Genomic DNA, 20241 nt, shown 5'->3' with positions numbered 1-20241 from the left:
GTTAAATGCCATCGCATGCTATAATAGTTCCTCTTTGATTGCCAAGAAAGACCAGTCCATTAATTTTTTTAATTAAATCTCTAATGGGGGTGCCACTAAGGGCTCTTATTTTCTTAATTAGATCTCACCCCAGAGGATAATTTTATTGATATTTACTTTCATATTCCCTTTTCGTATGTCTCCTCTTATTGTCCTGATTTTGAGCTTTTTGTAAACATGACATTTGTCCCTCACACTATAATTTTTCCTGTTATCTAGGGAATCCCCCTGATTTGTTAGAGGTGAATCCTTCCCCTCATCTAAATTATTTTTATTCCATTTATATACAGTTTTATTTATATAATGCTTTATTTTTAAAGCCTTTTTTTAATTCTTTACTTAATTTCTTATATATTTTATATTCCCTTTGCACTTATTTGATAATATCATATAATCATTTTGTTGATGTTTTTCATGTCATATAGATAGGCCTATAGTAAAAATACCAGAAAAACATCATACTCAAAGCATGCTATCTGTATATATAGAAAAATGTAAAAAGCCCCCAAATGACACCTAAATGCCGCAAAAATGCATTTAGCCTTTGCCACAATTTGGTATAGATCTTCAAAAAACACTTGGGTCCAGAATTTTTGTAAAATTGCAGGTAAACATTTTAGTAAAAACACTGCAAAATGGAGCAAACGCTGTGCATGAATCCAGTCTTCATTAGTAGCCCATTGTTCAGCAATCTGTCTTCATTAAGCTCCTGAGCTCCACCTAGTGGTGGCAGAAGAAGGCAGAATCAAGTACATTTTAGTGTAGTTTATCTACCTCTGATTAAAGGAGCGTTCTGGGCAAAACTTATACATTATCTGTAGGGATAGGTCATGTTTAATAATATATCCTTGTTTTTCTTCTGTTTACAGAGCACGTATGAGCTTCACAAAAAGCAATAGCTTTAAAGCTTCATCCATTTATCCTATGGGCTCTGTGGAGAATCCATGGAAGTTTCACAATCAGGACTTTGAAACCCTAAAACAGTTTCACCTGGAGGAGGGCGTCCTATTTACAGATGAGTATTTCCCTGCAAACAAGAACAGTATTGGTATACGCCTGAAGAATGAGATCGATACTAACAATATAGAATGGAAAAGACCTAAGGTTAGTAATGTCAGTAAAGTAGTGTTTTAAAAGATCTGATTATCACCATGGATAAGAATCACAAAAACTGAAACAGCAGGAATTACTGAGAGACATAAAAGTCAGAGCAGAATTCTGAATACAGCTCTGGATGTGCTTGATTATGTAACTGTTATGCTCGCACCCAGACTGGTTGGCGCAGGCGTGCAGGGGTGTGGCCCCACTGTGCCACAGACCAGACTACCCTGGAAGGGGCATAAATAAGTAGCTTCCTAGGTGTTCGCTGGAGCCTCTGATGGTGAGGTCAGACTTGTGCGGAAGGAAGCTACCAGGTACCACTCCAGTGTGGAGTCTGGCTGTGGCTGTTGATCCCACCGGGGAACGGAACATAGACAGGCAAGCGGGCATGGCTGGCACTCTGGCAGACCGGCGGGCATGGCTGGGACACAGGCAGGCGGACGGGTACAACAGAGAAACTGGCAGGCAGATGGGCATGGCTGGCTGTCTGGTAGGCAGGCAGGCACGGCTGGCTCTCTGGCAGGACAGGCGGACAAGGCAGGTACACTGGAAGAACCGGTAGGGACCGGTCTGCAGGCAGGTATGTAAAATAGGTAAGAACCTGTTCAGACAGGAGGACTTATGAATAAGTAGAGAAAGACCACAAGAGCGGATGCAGAGCGAAAGCACAGGAGCTAGAGCCAAGAACAGAGACGCAGGAGGCGGAACCAGGAGGAGGAGCCAAGTGCAGAAACGCAGGAGGTGGAACCAAGAGCAGGAGGTGGAGCCAAATGCAGACACGCAGGAGGCAGAGCCAAGAGCAGGAGGCGGAGAACCGCAAGGAACGTAGCCAGGTAGAACCGCAAGGAGCAGAGCCGCAGAGCGAGTCCACAGAGTGCAGAGCTGAGAGCAGGGCAAAGTCAGAGTGCAGAACGGAGTGCAGAACAAAACTACAGAGAGCAGAGCCGAGAGCAAAGTCACAGAATGCAGAGCAAGGAGCAATGCAAGGTCACAGAGAGCAGAGCCGAAAACAGAGCTAAACAAGACACAGAGTGCAGAGCTGAAAGCAGAGCAAAGCCACAGAGTGCAGGGCACGGAACAAAGCAAGGTCCCAGAGAGCAGAGCCAAAAGCAGAGCAAAGCAAGACAAGGACATAAACGAACATAGGAACAGGAGTAGACTAAGACAGGAACAGGTCAAGGCACAGAGACATGGACGCAAGCCAGGGTAGAACGCCCCTCTGGGTGGCGGACATAGGCCAGGGTACGAGGCCCCACTGGATGGCAAACAAAGGACACAGACCAGGGTACAACGCCCCCCTGGGTGGCGGACATAGGCCAGGGTACAAAGCCCCACTGGGTGGCTACACAAGGACAACAGAGACAAGGCCTGGCACCTCAGCAGCTAAGAACTAACTGAGGGAGTAAGTTGCACAGGCCCCCACCAATGGGTGGGGAAGACTTAAATACAGGAAGCCTCATGGCAATTGGCCGGTGACACCATAGCAAGGTGCACACAGTCTCAATAAGACACAGGAGTTGCCGGTGCTGCCCACTTATGCACACAGACAGAGCATGCACAGAGCAAGCAGCAAACATGAGGCACACAGCATGGAGCTGGCAGCAGAGAGAAGTCACAAGATAAGTGAGTTTGAGTGTAATGCAGGTGAGGGATGGGAGGCCATGCAGTGATGCCAGCAGGGTTGTTACAGTAACCCAAGATCCATACAGGAAGATCAATGTATTGTATATAGAGTATAAAGCTCTCTTTATGTAGTTGGAAACTGTTGTCAAAAGGTTCTCTAAAGCTTAAAGAGGTAGTCCACTTCTTTAACATTGATCAATAGGGGGCGTATATGCAGTACTCCCCTGCTGCCTCTGTACAGTAGATGTAGCTGTGCAGCTCCATAACTGGTCATATCCATCTGCCGACACTGAGAACAGCTGATCGGTGGAGCGCCGCGTGTCGCACCCCAACCAATCAGATGTTAATGACCTATCCTAAGGATTATTGCATTCAATGTATGGTCGGTTTACAGGCAGAATTTTATCATGCAGCTCAATATAAAAACATGGTGGTCTGCGGAAGTCATTCTTTTGAAGAGTTCTAATTTTTGTACTTTCATACAGGACATTTGTAAGGAGCCGTGCTTCACCGTGGATGGGTTCAATCTCTCTGACATTGTACAAAGGAGACTCGGTAAGACTGCTTTCTCAATGCAAAGATTTTTTTTTTGCAATTCAGGTCCTTTATGTAAATTCTTTGGCCAGGACAGGGTGGTTTGCTGGCTTCCTTCTACAACCCAAAATTTTGTGCACATGTTTCTCCCACCCCTGCTTAGGTTCAGCTTCGGGACAGTGTGACCTTAAACAAAAGTGAAGATGGAAGTGTTTTTGGGATGTTGGGCGGTAGGTAAAGTGAGTAGATGGGTGGTAGGTAAAGTTGATTCTTAGTTTAAAAAATTTGTAGCTTTGTTCACATTTGCATTTGGAGTGCATTATTTTGCCAGAGTCTGAATCCCCTAAGCTCAGGCCCAACCCTCACTGTGCAGGATGAATAACTAAATCATTAACGCTCTATTTCACAGGTAACTGCTGGGTACTGTCTGCTATTGGATCTATTACCATGAAACCCAGACTACTGGAAAAAATCATTCCTCATAATCAAGGATTCAAGAAGCGCTACGCCGGAATCTTCCATTTTAGAGTAAGATCTTAAAGATTGTATTTCTTACCTTTCCAGGGGATACAAATTAATTCTAAAAATAATAAGACAGGTTAACAAATATATATCTAAAGCGTAATAGTCATCCTAATTGGTCTCCCATATATCCCACATGATTGCCTACCCATTGTGCACTCATTTTCATTCCTGAATTGCTGATTCTGTCAATCACTGGTCAAAGTGGGCATCCACCTCAGCCAGTGGATGTCTATGATTGATAACGAGCGTTATACTTGGGTAACGCCATCAGATTCATAGACATTGAATGGAGCAGCAATGTACAGGGGATTTAGGACCCTCATTCCGGTGATAAGTGACAGTCCATGAGGTGGGACCCACAGAGATGAACAACGTGACATCCATCCTGCAGATAGATGACAAGTTGTAATGGTTGAAGAACCCAATAAATGGACCAATTGACATACCAAGAAAATGTACTACCCTACTACTCTGCCACCTTTACACCTACCATATTACATACAATTTATCTCAGACATTTTTTCATTTTTGCACTTTCACATTTTCTCCTCTTCTTCCAAGAGCCATAACTTTTTTTTTAAATTGACATCACCATATAAGAGCTTATTATTTGCAGGACGAGTTGAAGTGTTCATTTAACTATGTAACGGACTGAAAAATGAGAAAATAATTCAAAGTGAGGTGAAATAGTGAAGAAAAAAATAAATTCTGACATTCTTTTTTGAATTTTGATTTTACAGTGTTTATTCTGTAGAAAAAAATTACATAGCAATATGATTGTTGGGGTCATTACAATTATTGCGACACCAAACATGTTATCTTTCTTTATAATTTAGTGGTTAAAAAAAGATTCACAACCTTGTGAATGATATAAAAAAGTGTAAGGGATTAAAAAGGGTAAGAAAAAGTTAGCTCACCAATTTGGATAACCTTTATCCGGAGCTTGGGACTCATTGAACGAGTAATGGCTTGGCACAAGCCGCTATGGAGATTAATAGTACAAGAAAAGGAACAATCCAGGGTAACGGTGAAGTCCCAGGACGGTAGTAAAAATTAACATTTATTTCAACATTTAAAATCTGGTTAGAAAAATTCAGACACGGAGGGAAACACAGAAAAAAAGAACCTACATGTTTCGACAATGAGCGTTAATCATGAGTGAGGTTCAATGCTGAAACATGTAGGTTTCTTTTCTGTGTCCGACTTTTTCTAACCTTTATTGAGATTTTAAATGTTGGAATAAATGTTAATTTTTAATACCTTCCTGGGACTTCACTATTACGACGGATCATTCCTATTCTTGTGCTAAAATAAACAGTGTCGCCATTTTTTGAGACCTTGTAACTTTTTTATTTCTTTAGTTGATGGAATTGGCATTTTTATTGATACCATTTTAGGCTGGGATTTTGATATTATTTTATGGTATTTCTTTCTAGGGAAGTGTGGTGAATAAAAAACGTTCATTCAGCCTCTCAAAAACATTTTTCCAGTGTTTAATGTACAATTTAAAAAATTTGATAGATGAGATTTTTCAGACACAAATATATCAAATATATGTTTTTTTACTTATTTCTTTTTTTCAAGTTCTTTATTTTTTATGGAGAAAAGGAGGCTTGAAAAATATTAAACTTTAATATACTATTAACTGTTAAACTTTTATATATTTTTCATTTTTTTAATTATTTTTTTAATCTTTACCTCTTTTAGGAGACTTTATCTGGTGATTGTTCAATTGCTAATATTGCAGTGTATAGTGTAGTTGTATAATTGTGGCTCTACTGTGAAGCCTAGCCTCTGGCTGAGCTTCACAGGAAGGATAAGATGGTACACTCACTGCCCACCGGGTTACCGTGAACACCCTATCTAAATGTCGCTGTCCGACATGATCAGAGTCAGCTGATGTTAGAGACAGATGCTGGCTGTATAACACAGCCGACATCTGCTGTATATGAACCGTGATCAGCTTCTCGGTGTCCTATGACGAAAATGTAGGTCATTAAAGAAGTTAAATATTTAAAATGCTGAAATTAGTTTACTAACTTTTGACTTGCAGTATACGATTGTTCTATCTTTTCCTTTAAATATTCAGAAAACTTTTCAGTTACAAAAATTACATTAACTAAAGTTAAGGAGGAGAAGAGATGGAGGAGCGAGGAGGGGGATGCAGCTGCATATAGTTAGCATTTGACTTCCTGCTGTGAGAGGGGAGAGGGAGCATCTTCTCTCTTCTCCAGATCCACATCATGTAGATCCTGCCCTTTCAGCACAGTTATAGAACAAAAATTCACATGTATAGAAATGAGAAATAGGGATGGCTGAAAGTAAACCAAAATATCTGTAAGGCAACCAACACAGTCACCATCACAGCTGCCTCTTTAGTTGTCAACCAGGTCTAGTATGTCAATGACAGAAACATCGGAAGTCTTTCATTCATGTACTATATGGGGGTTACATTACTGATAATGGAGGCTGTCACCCAATATTCCTTAAAACAATAAAAAAGGTTACAGTTTTTACTGTTTTTTACTACTAAATATCATGACCACCTTTCAGTTTAGACATCCAGAAGGTTCATGAAAACTTGATCTCATTTTTTTGTTTTTCAGCTTTGGCACCTTGGAGAGTGGATGGATATTGTGATAGATGACAGGCTTCCATTCCTAGATGGAAAGTATTTGACTGTGAAGCCATCCTGCGAAAATGAATTCTGGCCTTGCCTTCTGGAGAAAGCGTATGCAAAGTAATTATCCATCTTCTTATTAACTTGAGGATTGAAGGTCGTTTAAGAATGAATTGCATCGCTACCTTGATGTGAGGTCACTCGAGGGTATCTTGGGCCAACTGAGGTTTCTCAGGAGTTTCTCTAAGAACTACTGAGTTTTTACTTCTCTACGAGTCCATGAATAAATTACTTAGAATTCAAATATTGATCTCAATTTTTTTAATTGAGGATTGTACTTAGGTCTTTGTGATTGATGCTCCATTTTAATGACTTGGATCCATGTAAGGTCTCATGCACTCAACATGTACAGTGCAACGTAGAAATCCATATTACAGACCGGTAGGAGCTCCATGTGCCATCATCAGGCATCATACTCAGAATACTTCTAGATGAGAAGAGCTTTGTAAGGATAGGAAAAGATTCCGCCAATATTAAAAAGGTAAAGAAAAATAAAAAGTATAACATTTTATTAATTGATATTTTTTTTTAGATTTCTGGGATCATATGAAAATTTACACTGGGGAGACCCAGCAGGGGCCTTTACTAACCTGACCGGTGGACTGACTATGACACTTGATCTGAAGAGCACCAATGCCAAAAATTATTGGAACATGATTTGGTTGGCTAGTCAAGACACAATGTTGGCTTGTATCAGCGACAAGCAGGTAATGGGAACAAGGTTTGGCTGTAAAGAGGGAGATGACATGCTGAGCTTGTGGGGATCACAATAAGGATATGTAGAGTTTATTTTTGCAGAATTTTCTACACTTTCCTTGTATTTTCCAGTTAAGAAAAAGTCCTCCAAGCTATTTTTTCTTCATTGTTCATTTTTAATATATTTAATGTCTTCTGATTTGCAGGATCTTAAAAGCAAGAATCAAAATGTAAGACCGGTAAGATCCATTGGCTCATTCCATATAATTGTATCCCATGTAATACTTCAGTTCTCCTATGGTGGCACTGCGGGGAAATTAAACCACTCTGGATCTCGGCAGAAGGACACCCCGTGGACAGCATAGTTTGATGTCTTTCAAGTTTAATTTATCCAAAACAGAGAATCCCTTAGTTTGTCATTTGATTCTTTCCTCATTTTTTTTAATTTAATTTTGATGTTATTTCAACCCTACTAATTATGTAAATCTGTATCTTACAGAAGTTCCACGCACGAAAGTGGAGGAAAAATATAATGGAGAATGTAAGTAAAAAAAAATCTTCAGGTTACATAGTAGTCAGTGCCCGGCAACTGTGATTTACAGCATTTCTGAATAACCCCGCAGAAAGTTTTGCTGTTCTAGGAGGATTTTCTTGATGTTTTCTTAGTTACATTTTACATCAAAGGCCATGGTCTGTAAACAGCTGACAACACAGCAAAGGGATGTCAATGTTGAAAAATATCAGTCATGAGAAAGGAACCAAAAAAGGCATTAAACCTATCATGGAGCACTGTGAAGACAACATCAAAAGGTGGCTTAAATTTGGCACAACAGTGACATTACCTAGAACTGGATGTCCCTCAAAATTGATGAAAGTGCAAAAAGTAAATTGACCCAGTAGGTTGCTAAGAGGCCAGCAGCAACATTAAAGAAACTGCAGGAATTTCTAGCAAGTCCTGGTTGTGTTGTGCATGTTACTACAATCTCCTGTATTGTTCATATGTCTGGCCTGTGGGTTAGACAAGATGGAAGCCTTTTCTAATGAAGAAAAACATCCAAGCCTGGCTATGTTATACCAAAACATACAAAAATTCTGCCAAAAAATCATGTGGGAAACTTATTATTTCTGATGAGACCAAAGCGGAAGTTTTTGGTTGTAATTCCAAAAGATATGTTTGGCATAAACAACACCGTGCTTCACAAAATGAACACCATACCCACAGTGAGGCATGGCAGAGGCAGCATTGTGCTGATAGATGCCAATTAAAAAATGCTGAATACTGCCAGAACTTCACAGGGGACTGCATCAAAGTATTAGCCTACTTTGTGGTTGAGCATATTTGTGCAACCACATTATTTTACTTCTTTATTATTAATTTTCCACCCAACAAGTTTGTTTCTCAATGGATTTGTATAGATTATTGAGGACATGAAAGTTGGAAAAAGTTCTGAAATTCTTCCTGGCAGGATTTTTTTTTTATGACAAAAACCTGGTATTTTATCAGGGGTGTGAAGTATACCAGAGACTACCCTCAAATAACTATGAATTTAGGGTATAAGATAGACAAAATGTCAGAGCAAGCTCCACATATATGATGCTGTATACAAAAACTAATATCCATAACTCAAAAGGATAATAAGTCACTGGTCTAAATTATAAGTTAATTATAACACAAAAAAATGTTGAAGGATTCATTTCATAGGTACCCTACAAGGGTATCCTTATCTAAACCTTATCTGTAAAAAGAATTGGTGGCCAAGCTCGATGAAGACTTTCCGTTGATATCCCTAACTTATCCCTAAAAACAGAATAAAAACAATAATAACATACACAGAGCGAGGATTATGCATAAATTCCTCCATACTGTATTACACTAGACACAAAATACCCAATAGAAAATCTAAAGAGATAAACTGGAATATAAGTTGGTGAGCATGCAGCATGTAAACACACTGGCCACAAAACAGATAAAAATATAATAAGCAAATACCCTGCAGAAAATAAATAAACAGCAATAGTGCATGAAAATAATATGGGGTGCATAGTTAACTTAATTTTGATTAAAAAAAATGCAAAATGCCATCCCACCACGCCACGGTGACCCTATTCGAGATGGTCCTAACTTCTAATATTAAAACCATTTTCATAAATGTTTGATTTTTTAAATTATTTTTTTGCATTATTGCAATACAAAAATGAAGGGTAAAAGTTTATACACTCTAAATATTTGTCATTGCTGTCTGTGTCCCTTCCAGAATTGTCCAAGACGGCGGCACTTAGACGTCGTCACTGAGGACTTCCATACAAATAATGTCACAGAGAGCAGACAGGTAAGTGATGTGGATGCGATGATGGCACTGTATTCGTGGGGGGGGGGCGGGAGCGGCGGTCCACACATGAACCTGGACCCATTGATATACAAGATAATGTCATGTATATCGGTACAAAATGACATAATATAATCTTAATACAAAGTTTCCAACCAGCAGACCCCCACCATGATACACTAGATAAAAATCCTCCACCATAACACATCTCAGCCATAACACTCTGTGCAGCTGAGAATCGGGGTCCTCTCACTATGTCGCTGTACCCTGTGATCTCCTACTTGCCTCCCATTTCCCTCCTATTATTACACCGCCACCGGCACACACCATCTTGCGATCAATCACGTCATCACTGGACATATTAATTAACGCAATAAATGTATCATGTTTTTTAGAGAATTTATGTGAATAACCGGAGGAGACGCTCGCAGATGGATGTAAGTAACATTGTGCATCACCGGCTGTCATTCCACGTACACATTACATACTATATATTCGGGAATGATCAAAAACAACTCTGTGTTTTCTTGAGAACTTAAAGGTCATCGATCACCAAATTTCACCCCTTTTTATTACATCAGTGATTAAATAGACAGGTTTCTAAATAGAATTAATTTAAAAAATAATAAAGTAAAGTCATTTCCTTATCATGTGATTTTCCTAGCGCACGGAATGCAAAATGTCCACTTTCTATTAAAAGTCTCCGGAAGTCTCCCAGCGGCGCTGTGTAGCTCCACATGATCGTCTTTCTGATATTCTTCTTTTCTCTATCCCTATGCATTTTAGAGAAAAGGAGAACGATTTATTACAATAACTAAATAAGGAAAAAAGTTTATTGGTCATATTAACAAATGTATGAAATGAAGAAAAATGTAGCCGGTCATGAATAGCAGAAATGGTTAAAAAAAAGAACAAAACCTGTAAGAGGGCCCACACCGTTCCTAATGCAGTCTTATGTGACAGAGGAGCGTTTGGGTCCCCTTAGTGCTATTTCTGCACCCTATAAAGTTAGCCCTCTACTGTTCCTTTTAGAGACATTTCCCTGTTTTTGGACTCTCGGAGCAACAGAGCCACAGTGATGCCACCACCTACTGCACTCTCTAATAAGAATGGTGACATGCCCTGGCATGTGGCTAGATTTGCCCGGTGATGGTGAAGTTCACTTCTTGAGTAGAAATAGGGATGAAATTTACAACATGAACAAAACTTTCCCAATGTGTGACTCTCCTGTCTGTTCCCACCAGAAACTCCGAGAAAATGTCCTCCAGGAGAACGGCATCGTGGAGCGTCATGCCTATACTATAACTGACTGTGCAGAGGTAAATAATGATGATGTGGTAATAAATGATAGTGTTCAGTGTAAGACCAAACATTTGGTACATTGAAACCATCAGCAAGCAGGCTGGCTCATATTAATAGCCCCTTCCTACGCCACAGGCAAAAAGTCAATCAGTGTTGACAATGTAAGAAGCCTCCCTCTGTCTCGTTACTCTAAACCCCGGTATTGGGGAGAAAAAAAAATCTTATAGTTTTCAAAAATCCTGAAGAAGAAATAAGACTGAACTTTTCTAGGAAACTAATAGCAGAACCGAAGGAAACATATCTCATGGGATTTTTTGACAAGGCTCTACAGATTTCCAAAGGGCTTTACCAACCCAATAACAATTTTACTAATTCAAGTTTTACTGAACCCTCAAGGAGTATAGTGACACCACAAGAGTTCACTAATGCCATAAGTGTGACGCTAGTCACTTCTCACGGCCAAGCCGTGAGTCAGAGGGGTCAAGGAGTCCAAAGTCAGAAGCCAGGAGGGTACATCATAAACAGAAGGAAGAGACAAATGCGTAGTCAGGTAACGTTCCGAGATCAGAGTGCCGGGAGGATAGCGGATCAGAGCTGAAGGGGTTAACAGGCAGATGGTCAGAACAAAGTCCAAGGTCAGGCAACAGATCAAGCATACAGAACACAAGGCACAGGAGAACAAACCTCATAAGCTGAATGTACATCTAGTAGAGGTCTGGGAGAAGCTGCTCAGTTAAGTAGCCTGGCAATCACCTGGGACAGTGAACACCTGGAGTCATCCGACGCCACCCAGTCACAGATTGGATAGTTGATCTGTCAATCAACACACTGACAGCTCAGCACGTGCCTGTACCAGATTGGATGGCCATGCTGTCCATCAAAGTACTGACAGCTTCCTTCAACATGCCCCAGTACCAGATTGAATGGCTGAGCTGTCAGTAAGTGCATCCCAGACACCCTGAGGGGTGGAACCATTACTATAAGTACTTTACTGACACCTCAAGGACTTTAATGATCTCACAGGGGTCTTGTTGAATAGGCTGCAATTTCATAATTGAATGTAAATTAGGAAATCCAGCTAAAAAAAAATGTTTCCCTTTTCTTGGCACAGAACCACACTTGTGGAGCTGAAATGTGGGCTGACATTTTATAGGGCTGATTGCTATACTAAAAGTTTTTGACATTTTGCAGAATTAAAGTGGAATTAAATGGGTTTTCTGGGACTACAATATTAATTGAGAAGTCATCAAAGTCTAATGTGGGGTCCATCTCTTTTCACCAAATTAAATTGCCCTTGTGTGGTTGGGGCATAGCTAATAAACCAAAATCAAAACCACCTTATTTTTTTGTCCTCCTGATTCAATTTAGAATTTAGAAATTAATCCAGATGAGCAAAAATAATAAAGTAATGTTTAAGTTTTGTCTCAGGTTCTTTTTAGGAATGAAGTTGTGAGACTCATTCGATTATGGAATCCGTGGGGATCTGGAGAATGGAAGGGGGACTGGAGCAACAGGTAAAATGGACAATTTATGGAGAATTCGTGGACTATCAATGGTGTCTTAAGAGGTACTCAAATCGTGTGTGAAATGCTCCGAATTTGTCAAATTGTCAGACATAGTACAACTCACGTACTGTAACTGACAAACTTCTACACCGAAAATAGTGTCTATAGAAATAATATTTGTATTTAATCCAGTTCTTTGGTACAAATTGTGAATTTTTGCTGTATAAAGCTCCATATATAACATTTCATACAGTTGATGGGTATGTGGATTTTTCGGAACTTTTATTCCATGTGCACACAATGTCTTTTTTTCGGTGGCAACTGCTTGAAAAACGTTCAAAAAGAATGAACATAAGCAATTCTTTGTAAAAATGACTCGCTGTGCAAATGTTCCGGCTTTAGAACTTCTTTTAACCTCTCAGGTCTCTAAAAACGCCAAGCGGTTAAAAGAAGCGACCTGTCCATTCTTCTGGTGTTTACCGCTCAGAAGACGCTCTGTACTTTACGATACCAGTCAGTGGAATATTTTGAACATTTTTTTTTGTTTTTGTGTATTGCTATTACTTTTGCTTAAAAAAAAAAAAAACAGCTGGTAGTTTCTTCATTATTCAATGGAGTGAAAAAAAAATAACAGTAAAAAAAGACATTGCAAAAAACATGGAAAAACCTTTTTTTTAAAAATCGCTGGTGGCTAAAACCATCAGGAGAGAACCCCAAAAAATGACACAAAGGATACTTCAGTTAAAAAATTTCCAGTTTCCTGAAGCATCTTCTGCTTGAAAGACGTATCGGGTTCGCCTGATTTTAAAGACGTAGTGTGCACACAGCCTTAGGTTAAGTTCTCACAATGAGATGTGCTTGACACTGTTAATTTTCACTACACAAAAAGCGCAGCGTCCTACAATTCCAGCAAAGTGGACGGCATTTATAGAGCTCTGCTGCCCACTGTGCTTCTTTTTTTATGCTGCGTAAACTCACGTTCTTTTCGTTTTTTTAATTCCCCAACATGTCAATTTCTCTAGTGGAAATGTGAAGTTTCCTGTTCGGATTTTATTCATAGAATTGTGTTAAATGCAGAAAATCTGCAGGTAAAAAAATCATGTAATCTGCACATGACTGTATGAATAAAGTCTGGTCAAATCCAAATACCAGAAAGTATCAAAAACAAAGCAGCCTAACTTAAAATATGACACCAAAAAGAGAGAAAACAAACAGCGTCAAAAACGCAATAAAAACTCAATGAAAAAAAAATGGAAGTAACTGAATTTTCCTAAAAATCTGCAACATGAAACTGATCAAATACTCATGGTAAGGACTTAGCCTTAAAAAACAACAAAATAATGTTAAGTCTCTCTGCATTTAGGTGCCCGTTATGGAAGGAGGTGAGCGAGAAGGACAGACTGAGACTGCAGAGAATCAATGAAGATGGGGAGTTCTGGTGAGAATCATTGTTATTTTAGGACCAATGTAATTAGTGCATTCATTGAGCAGAAGGAATATTTTTCCAATCAATGTATTCAATTCTTACCTCTATGGTTGAAAAGTGAATAATTAGAGCAGTGTCAGACTGGGGTGCTACGGGCCACCGGTAACATAGACTCTGGGGGCCCACTGTTCAGCTACATGCAAATGATATATCATCCGCATTCACAAATTTACCTCTACTTCTATAATAATAAAGCATAAACAAGCCCTTCACAATGAGGGAAGGGAGATAATAAATATTACTATTTACACATATATATTCATACATCAAATCAACATTAATAAAAGGATGCCTCATGTCAGAGAACTGGCAACAAATAGCTACCCACTCATTGGGAATTATAGAATTGCCCAGGTCTAAATGGCTCCATATATAACATACTTGTAGGTTTTGCTAGATGATAGCAGGTACTATAAAGTACACACTGAAAAAAAAACGCCTATATATACCCTTTGACAGTACGTTAATAAATCATTAACATTTCATATACGTAAAGTGCTTTAGTGCAATATTATTATTATTATTATTTATTTATTATTATTATTATAGCGCCATGTATTCCATGGCTCTTTACATCTGAGGAGGGGTGTACATAATAAAAACAAGTACAACAATCTTAAACAATACAAGTCACAGCTGGTACAGGAGGAGTGAGGACCCTGCCCGCGAGGGCTCACAATCTACAAGGGATGGGTGAGGATACAATAAGCGAGGGCAATATATAGGTATGTATCAGGCAGGTACTGAAAAAGATGTAAACAATGAATGTACAGTCACTCTCAAGTAATCAAAAAAGTGCCTCAGTGCATATAAACTGAGTTGAAACCTAGATTAGAAGCATAAGGAAACCAGAAGAAAAGGAAGGTGCATATACGTTTCTTTACCTTAGTGGAAAGCCAAAAGAGTCTCCCACCCCAACGCGCGTTTCCACTTTCTTCTTCCATACAGAAACTTTACATTCATTGTTTACATCTTTTTCAGTACCTGCGTGATACATGCAGAAATTCCACAGTTGTCTGATAATTAATTACATGTTCACTATAGTTTTTATCTTTTTTAGGATATGCTGGGAGGATTTCATTAATAAATTTTCCAAACTCATTTTCTGCAATCAAGTTCCTGATTTTTTTGATTGGGGACATCAACACAAGAAATGGTACAAAAACATGTTCCGAAGCCAATGGACAAAAGAGAACATTTCCTGGGATAAAATGGATAAAGGTAATTCTGACCAGATTTGGGGACCTCTATAGTGGGAACATTATACTATTTTAGAGATAACCCCTTATAGAATGTGACCGATGGGACAACAAGCTGAATGATTCAGGTCCCATTCCGGGCGCCCCCAGCAAACAGCCAACTAGTGTTATACGGTGATAATTCAAATGAATGACTGTGAATGTAATAAAAGGATGAATTGAATTTGCCAGAATATTTTGACTCATGGAGTAGGGTCCTGAAACATATAGGTCCTTCATAATGTTCATATGACATTATAGAGCAAATTTCCAAAGAATGTTTTGATGAGACTGCTTTTTTAAGAAATTGCATTATTATTTCACTATTTCTGGCTGCAGAACCAGACAAAGGTCCTGTTTTTTTTGTACAGGACCTGTTTCTTACATTTTACAATCTCTTCATTGTCTTTGCTGCAACTTTTTATATTATTTGTTTCATACTTCTGTATATATAAAGATATGATTTCATCACTTTCACTTTAGATTTCTTCAACAAAAATCCTCTGTACAGTATAAGGGTGACCGCATCTAATGTAGTCAAGAGCGGAGTAAATGTGGTTGTATCTCTCATGCAAGCCAGCAGAAACCGCCACAAATATGGTGACTGGCTGCCGATCGGCTTTGAGCTGTTTAAGGTAGGCTGATTGCTCACTGCTCTTAAATATCTAGCTGTTAATGTGGCTCTATCATGTAATTGGGCTGGTCACCCTCTCTTGGAACAAATAACATTGACATCAGTTGGACCCTTCTCCAGTAGACCTTGGTCCACTTTGGATTTCTTTAGAGCCCTGAAGTGCACTATGTACCCCCACTAGTAGCTAGCTGTGATGCAGACACCATTTGCAATTCTTCTTGGTAAAGATTCTACAAGGAGTTGAAATTGTTCTGCAGTAATATTGGCCCAATGGAAAAAAGAAAGTTTATCGCAATTCCTGCAAATCAGATGGAGGAAGTGACATTCTGTGAACAGCCCATTGTACTGCATCTTCAAAAAAGCTTTATCGGAATAAGATCTGGGGATTGTAAAGACCAATGAAGCAATGAAAATTCACTGTTCTTGAAACCAATCCATGTCTATGAAACCCCGGTGGCATGGTGCATCACTCCACAATATAGGACATAGATCAGAAGTTGAACATTGGAGATTTTTGCCATTTCATTTGAAACATTAACTCATTTAGAAATTGATGGCAGTGACACAACTCAAGTTTTGCCCGGACCTTCTTTTTACACCAGCCTGTAATTATCGAAAAAGTGAAGAGACTTTATGTGGAGTTTTGGAGAAGGATCATTGTCCCATTCTTGCCTGATGTTGGATTCTCACTGCTCTATTGTTTTGGTTTTTGCTGGATTTTTTGTTCCTTAATGCGCTAAATGTTTTCCACTTGTGAAAGGCGCGGACTGCAGGCAATTAATTTCTCACCAACACTTCTGAATTTCCATGCTGCTTTGATGGTTGCAGTGCGTGTAGCATTGTCTGGCTAAAATATACAAGATCTTCCCTGAAATAGTAGTTGTCTGGATGGAGCAGATATTGTTCTAACGCCTCTGTAAAATGCACAGCATAGATGGCGCCTTTCATGTGTTCGCGACCTCTGCCATTGGCCCTAATGCAGCCTCAACCATCAGAGATGTAGAACTGTGCGCTGATAACAAGCTGGATGGTCCCCTCTCCACCTTAGTCCACAGGTCACATAGTCTGTAGTTTCCATAAACATTTTCACATTTTGATTCATCTCACCACAGGAAAGTTTTCCATTTTACTTTAGTTCATCATAAATTAGCTTTGGCCTAGAGAAGATGGCAGCATTTCTGGATTTCGCCGATATTTGGCTTCTTCTTTGCATGATTCTGCTTTCCCTTGCATTTGTGGATTGCACGGCAAATGTGTTCACAGACAATGATTTCTGGAAGTATTCCTCAGCCCATGCAGTGATTTGCATGACCATTCATGGCTGCTATCAATGCAGTGCAGCCTGAGGGCCTGAAGATCTGGCAGCTATCAATGCAGTGCAGCCTGAGGGCCTGAAGATCATCTGTATTGACTGTTGGCCTTGACCCTTGGGCACATGGATTTCTTCAGAATTTTTTAAAGATATTATATCCTGTAAATGGTGGGTATTCAAAGTCTTTGCAATTTTTTTACGTTGAGGAACATTTTCTTGAAATTGCTCCACGATTGATAGATTCAGTTGTTCACACATTGGTGACCTCTGACCATCTTTGCTTCTGGGAGACTCTGCCTTTCTCACTTTTTTTTATACAGTCATGTGACTTATGTGAAAATTGACCCTCCAACTCTTTTTCATTAATACCACTTACTTTTTCAACCCTGTCCCAACGTTCTTGAGATTTGTCATTGCCATCAATTTCTAAATGAGTTAATTTATTCAAGTGAAATGGAAAAATGTCCAACGTTCAACGTCTGATCTGTTCTTTGGTGAATAAAATATGGAGATAAGAGATTTTGGAATTATTGCGTCTTGCTTTCGTTACATTTTACATGGTCCCAACTTTTTTTGAATTGGGATTGTATAATATTACAATTATTATTTTCCACATTCTATTCCTATTTTTATTAGCATACTTATTAATATTATATAGATAATGACTCCGGTTGTCCTTGCATTTCACAGTTTCCTGGCTCTCAGGATAAAATCCCAGATTCCCTCTTGACTCCAAAGAACATATCCAGAATTAAGCCTTGCAGGAAGTACAGTATCACTGAAGCTTACAAGCTGCCGGCGGGGCGGTACGGCATCATACCGTATACTGCTCAGAAGGAGCACGAATCTCAATTCCTCTTTCAAGTTTTCCTGAAGAGTGAAGACTGCACAGAGTAAGTAACTCCACGCTTCTTCAGCACCGGGTCCTATGGTCATTATTAGTTCTAGTAAAATGACCCCAAATCGCATATATTTTAGATCAGGAGACCAAAAAAAGATTTAAATAGGTGATTTACTAGGTGCATAGTAGATTATACATAAATGACATCTTAACTTGGTTAAAGTCCCATTTTTGCCCTCATGAAAAATGACAGCAATGCTTTAAAACATTGATCCATTTGTTGAAATTTTGGTATTGATTTATTTTGTATTATATAATTTTCTAGTAGTAAGAGCTCCGCTATATCTGACAAAAGCTCCAAATTCCTTTGTAATAAAAATTATGACTGACTCAAGCCACCTGTAGGGGGAGTCGCACTGCATACAAATGTTTTATTGAGATTGATGTGCGCTCCCCCTAGTGGTGGATGCAATCCTTGCATATGTGATCTGTGTTAGACGTGAGAAAAGCCCATATGGAAACAATATGTCACAGGGTCATTACTCACTATTACCATTAAAACATTAACATGGGCATAAACCAGAATAAATCTTCACTAATTAGATAAATAAAATTGACAACAATAAAAATTAAGTGCTGCTATTTGAATCCGGTGATATACAAAATATCATTACACCAGCCAGGACGTACAGATCACACTAGTATTATAAGTACCTGACATAATTATGACCCCCTGCAACACAGATACCTTAAAAACTCCCTACACATTAAATGGACTAGGTTTGTGTGACATATAATATTATAGTAATTACCAGATTAGGGTATAAAGTGACTGTAAAGAGAAAGTCAACTTTTTTTTATTTAATTCTTCCTTAGGCATTGGGAAGTCATACATTTTTGTAACATAATTTACCTAATTTGCTTTATTCTCTCCCAAACTAATGTTGCAGAGCTGTTGCAACGTTCACTTTGTGCTCCTTTAGAAGCATTTTTTAACTGCTGCTCAGCAAAGATTCATACTGGAAATCTCATCTAAATACAGGGGTGGGAAGCAGACAGGCTCAGATTGGGAAAGTCTTGTACATAGACTGCTTGAATGCACTGGACGAATCTTGGATCAGCAGCAGTTGAAAGCAGCTTCTAAAGGAACATCAACCGAGCAATGAAACAATATTGCAGCACTGTGTTTTGGGAAAGAAGAATGCAAAATAAGGTAAGAAAGTATATGACAAACATTTACTTTGCAATGATTGAAGAACAATTTTAAAAAACAAACAATAGAGTTATTCTATAAATTAATGTAAACATCAAACTTTTCCTCTACGCCTCAAAATACACAAAACAATCAGTGTTTCCTTTGAGGTTAGAAGTGAAAATGAGGCACACACGCCTATTCTAACCCCGGAAGCTCCTGTGGTTTGTGCAGTAAAGGAAGCTTCTTAGGTCATCTGACCAATGAGACTTGTGATCGGCTGCAGCAATCAGATGACCCACGATTTTCCATTCTAGTTACCTGATCGCTGCAGCCAATCAAGGGCCCTGGCGATCAGGTAATCAAAAAATGGGATATCATGCTGAGCCCATCATCTATAAAGAAGATCATTTCACCTCATTTTATTGTTTTATAACGGAACCTTCCATCTTGGAATTTTTCCTAGAAGTTAGACAATCCATTTTAATCATGAAATAAATTGCAATTTATTTAGTAAATTGTATATATATTATATTATATTATATATTTTAGTGTTTCTTTATTACCAACAACCCCTTAAAAATAATGAACTTCTATAATTAATTTAAATAAAATTCCACTTTTTTTTGTTTTTTTTACAGTGGCGGCAATTAATGAAGTAGAATTAATTTATAATCCTAATGGACACTGAATGTGTGAGGAATGGATGAGCAAAGCTTGGGTCCAACTAGCTGCAAGAATCCTGAATATTTCGTAATACCGAACCACTCAGGTTTCAAGAAATTAAAAAAAAATGTAATTTTGATCCATTTTTTTTTTTTTTTTTTTAAAGTGACAAAATTATCCTATTTTTGAAGTTTCAAGTTTTGTACACTACGAAATCTGCTTGTAGAAATTCACATGTATTTTGAAACTCTTCTGTCATGGATGTCCAGTTTTTCTGCCGCCACCATGGACCTGTGAGACTATTAGTGCCCTAAGAAGGCACCGGGATTGGACTCCATGCACATAAATGTTTCCACTTATGTTCTTAAACCTTCAGATAAGTGAAGAGTGAAGACTCCACCAGCTCAAAAAGGGCAAACGGGCAACAACAAATGTCTACGTCCAATATATTTTTTGGGGATCTGTAGGGCGTTTCACCGAAAAGACTTTGCCTGACTTAAGATACAGCAATTTATTACCAAGCCATCATGATCATGTTCT

General features: G+C 38.8%; 1 protein-coding gene across 1 annotated transcript; it reads left to right on the top strand.

The window, feature by feature from the left end:
• The first annotated feature begins 915 nt into the window (after positions 1–915).
• On the top strand, positions 916–17899 carry LOC143803647 (calpain-1 catalytic subunit-like). The gene is made up of 14 exons (XM_077281429.1): positions 916–1143; positions 3249–3318; positions 3707–3825; positions 6429–6562; positions 7035–7209; positions 7405–7476; positions 9454–9528; positions 9921–9962; positions 10770–10844; positions 12256–12341; positions 13696–13770; positions 14879–15039; positions 15540–15691; positions 17693–17899. The coding sequence occupies exons 1-14, from the start codon at positions 916–918 to the stop codon at positions 17897–17899; spliced, it is 1671 nt and encodes a 556-aa protein (XP_077137544.1).
• Positions 17900–20241: the final 2342 nt, after the last annotated feature.

Source organism: Ranitomeya variabilis, chromosome 2, assembly GCF_051348905.1.
Source record: "Ranitomeya variabilis isolate aRanVar5 chromosome 2, aRanVar5.hap1, whole genome shotgun sequence".
NCBI lineage: Eukaryota > Metazoa > Chordata > Amphibia > Anura > Dendrobatidae > Ranitomeya > Ranitomeya variabilis.
Note: the sequence above shows the minus strand (reverse complement) of the source record. Positions and strands in the feature narration are given on the sequence as shown.

Excerpts from the sequence above, each read along its gene's own strand:
- LOC143803647 (XM_077281429.1), top strand. The coding sequence starts at position 916 with ATGAGCTTCACAAAAAGCAATAGCTTTAAAGCTTCATCCATTTATCCT. Across the intron at positions 9,529-9,920 it reads ATGTCACAGAGAGCAGACAG|AGAATTTATGTGAATAACCG; the intron begins GTAAGTGATGTG and ends CATGTTTTTTAG. Across the intron at positions 15,040-15,539 it reads CTGGGATAAAATGGATAAAG|ATTTCTTCAACAAAAATCCT; the intron begins GTAATTCTGACC and ends CTTTCACTTTAG.